Here is a 3,484-nt window from a genome sequence, read left to right on the forward strand (position 1 = left end):
TGTCTTGTACTCCAAGCCTCTACCCCTCATGTACTCCTATATATACCCCTACAAGGGTTAGATCAATACAACATACAACAGCACAACGATATTCATCTATCCCACAATTTTCACAACACCAAACGAATATCATGTGCGCATGAAGCAGAGGGCAAGCGGTCTGATGCGTAGTTAACTTTGTTGAGTTCTTAACATACTTATTATTAGTAGCTTTTTAGAAGGTGGGAGAAATAAAGGGGGCAAGAAGATTTGCTACACCATATATCTTGGTGCAACCAAACAGGTGCAACGAACAATCTCCATGCAAATGCGGAAGAATCCCTAATTTCAGAAAGCTCAATCTTAACTTTACTGTCTATTAGGTCAGACAAATTGCATTCAACATGACATTTTATCATGCTCCGGGAAAATGTGAATACTAGAGGTTGATACCAGCTGCTGCTGCACCTTTAGGGGTCAGGGAATGACTTCTTCAAAAAATATGTTGCACTCCATGGATCCTTTGTTTGACCTGATCATCCACTGGTAAACAATCTTTATTAGTTTAGAGTGCACATATGTCATGTTGCTCTCACCACTCAAGAATTCTTACTGGCAGTGATAAAAAGACGAAGTGCTATCTGTTGTACTGAGAAATTCTTTGAAGTTTTTAACGTGACAGGATAACCAAGACATAGGAAAGTAGTGATAATTAGAACAATGACACCAACATGAGCAGTATTATTGTATTTTCAGTTGCCCTCTACATATGTTTAGTTTTTGATATTGTTTGTATTCATATACCCCCTTCGTCCCAAAATAAGTGTCTCAACTTTCATACAATTTTGTTTTGGGACAGAGGAAGTATAAAGATAAGCTTCTGTGTACAGGCGCTGTATGATAACAGAATATTTGATAGCTTCACTTGCCTAAAGAGAAGTGGGAAAGGATTGAAAGTAATGATTCACAAGTAGGTAGAGTACAATTAATTCTTTATAGAAGTTGACTGTTTAACCTTAATTATGATGTTTAACTCGGAATAGTTTAACTATTGTGCACATAAGCAAGAGAAGGATCATCTAGGGATAAACTGTATAGTAAACTTTACTCTTCAAGAACATGTTGGAAGTTTCAATGGAGAAAAGAATCATTAATGTTGGGGCACGAAGCATCATAGTAAAAGGAAATCGTTACATAGCAGAAAAAAAGGATCTAGTTTTTTGATAACTTGAACTATTGAGACCCAATACAGAAAACGATAAGTACAACTTACCTTGTGAGGTCGCAATAGTTGAAGCTAAAGGCATCAATGGTGGTCCTGTTCATAGTAGGAACTTGCACCAATTATGTATACCTGCATCATTTCCATAATAGAGGTTGCATTGTTAATCATAGTATATAAATATACATGGATCGTCCCTATCATCATGTCTTAATGATCCCTTTTTGTTCATTGCTAATTCCATTTTCGTAACGCAGTAACTCAATCAGCATCACATCATTGTTTGGCTGCGCAAAAACATTGGACCTAAACAATTAAATATTCATGTGGATAACACCAGTAATTCACCAAGCAAACTTGTAAAAGTTTTAGATTCATAATGCCTTAATGCCCATTTAGAACGCCAGGAATTGCACAGCAAATCCATAAGAAACAGCTTGTCAACTCTGACAAAATGTGGTCTTAAAGATGCCAGATGTTCCAGATAAGGCTCTAGAACAACTTTTTGCTTTAAGAATCTCACCTTGAACTTTGTCCTCTGAACTAGCTGGAACACCAAGCAATCACCATCAGCCAGCTTGTGCCCGATGGAGAACAAGCTCCACCCAGAGCAGATGGCGCCATGTTTCGCAAGGTAAGTCATCTCAAACTCAACATCCTCTTGATCGATCAGAGAGATGGTCTCATCACACCACGGGAGATACATCTCTCTGAATTGCAACGGGATGCCCTGCAAAATATCCAACCAAATCAACGTCCAGTAAAGCCATTACCGTACAGAGAGGATCGAAACAATGGGTCGTCAATGCTAGTCATCTTGCTTTACCAAAGGACCACGTGCATCAGAGTAGTTAGAAATGGGCTTGATGAAGGAGGGTTGGTCGGAGCACAGCTGGTTCTTGAGCTCTTTGGCCTTGGTGAAGGCGTAGGTGCTAGCTTCATTGGTCGCGTACACTGGAGCAGGCGGTAATTCCCTTCGGGTATTCTTTGACGAAACGCAAACAGACACACAATTCTTAGGGTTAGTACATACATATGCGGTCTAGAAAACAAAGGAAAAAAGCACTAAATCCGCACATCCACGGAGTAGCGATAATCAGGTTGCTTGGGGAGACCGGCGACGCGGCCGGACCGCCGGGTCGGGGGCGGCGGCGGGCGAAGATACCGCAGCTTCGGCTCCTCGGTCTGCGGCACCAAGCGAATCGGACGGGAAATAAGGACCAGGGTAACGAAGCAATAAGGGACAAGAACTCTTTTGTGAGGAAGGAGGCATGGGATCGACGAACTGACCGGCACGGGCTTGACGGCGGCCTCGCGGACGGCGGTGGAGAGGCGGTGCAGGCGCAGCTCGTCCAGCTTCCGCTTGTTCTCCTCCACCTGCCTCCTGCGCTGCTCCTCGTACGAGTTGGGTTCCGCCATTGCGCTCCGGCTGCCGACGTTGGGGGAGCGAGGTGGGGTGCAGGTGGGTGGGGAATTCGTGGGGCGGCGCCGTTCAAATTTTGAAAGAAGGAGGAAGAGAAGGTCGTTGTGATATTTATGCCGCGGAATTGTAGCAGGCTTTAGCTTGGGCCGTCCCCGTTATCGGCCGCTTGGGTGGGTTCTCTCTCAGATACAAATTATTGGTTTCTCAAAAAAAAAGATACAAATTATTGGGTTGGCTGGGCTGGGCTCTCCGATGCCTGTGGAGTGGTCCTATTTAGGAGCTGTTCGGCAAGCCTCCAACTCTCTCAAATCTGAGAATCTGTGGAGTAGCTCTTTCCTCACTCTGCATTTTTTAACTACTGCTCCTCCAACTCCGGGAGTGGAGATGCGGAGCGGAGGGCATCCGGACAGGCCTTTAGACGCAAATTTTCTCAAGTTTAGGAGCTCTCACACAATTATTTTTTTTGTAGTATAATCCACGAGTTTAGAAGTTTGAATTTCAAGGTTCACAATTTTTCTAGGCATGCATTTTCACTCGGGTTCGGCCATCATGTTTGGTTAGGCCAATTTGGGAATTTCATTCCTGTAAATTAGGTGACAGTTTGAATAAAGCCAAGCGAGAATGACTAAAAAAATATTCTAAAAAAATTATAGGCAATTATGCTCGGGTTCACAGATAAACATATTGATATAGTCACAAGCCTAGTAAATTCTTGTCTTCTTCAATGACATCCTTATTTTCAGCAAAAGTTGGGAAGAACACTTGGACCATATCACACAAGTCCTGGAGCTCCTCCGCAGAGATCATTGGAAGGTCAAATTAACCAAATGCGAGTTTGGCCAGCGCCAACTGGCCTACCT

The 3,484-nt window shown here is 43.3% G+C and overlaps 1 protein-coding gene across 1 annotated transcript; it reads right to left on the reverse strand.

The window, feature by feature from the left end:
- Positions 1-231: 231 nt before the first annotated feature.
- LOC123429667 (B3 domain-containing protein Os06g0194400-like) lies at positions 232-2,683 on the reverse strand. The gene is made up of 6 exons (XM_045113677.1): positions 2,492-2,683; positions 2,279-2,386; positions 2,028-2,186; positions 1,725-1,931; positions 1,253-1,333; positions 232-522 (listed from the first exon to the last, which is right to left on the reverse strand). The coding sequence occupies exons 1-5, from the start codon at positions 2,618-2,620 to the stop codon at positions 1,286-1,288; spliced, it is 651 nt and encodes a 216-aa protein (XP_044969612.1). The 5' UTR covers positions 2,621-2,683; the 3' UTR covers positions 232-522; positions 1,253-1,285.
- Positions 2,684-3,484: the final 801 nt, after the last annotated feature.

The sequence above is a fragment of the Hordeum vulgare genome, chromosome 2H (assembly GCF_904849725.1).
Source record: "Hordeum vulgare subsp. vulgare chromosome 2H, MorexV3_pseudomolecules_assembly, whole genome shotgun sequence".
Classification (NCBI taxonomy): Eukaryota; Viridiplantae; Streptophyta; class Magnoliopsida; order Poales; family Poaceae; genus Hordeum; species Hordeum vulgare.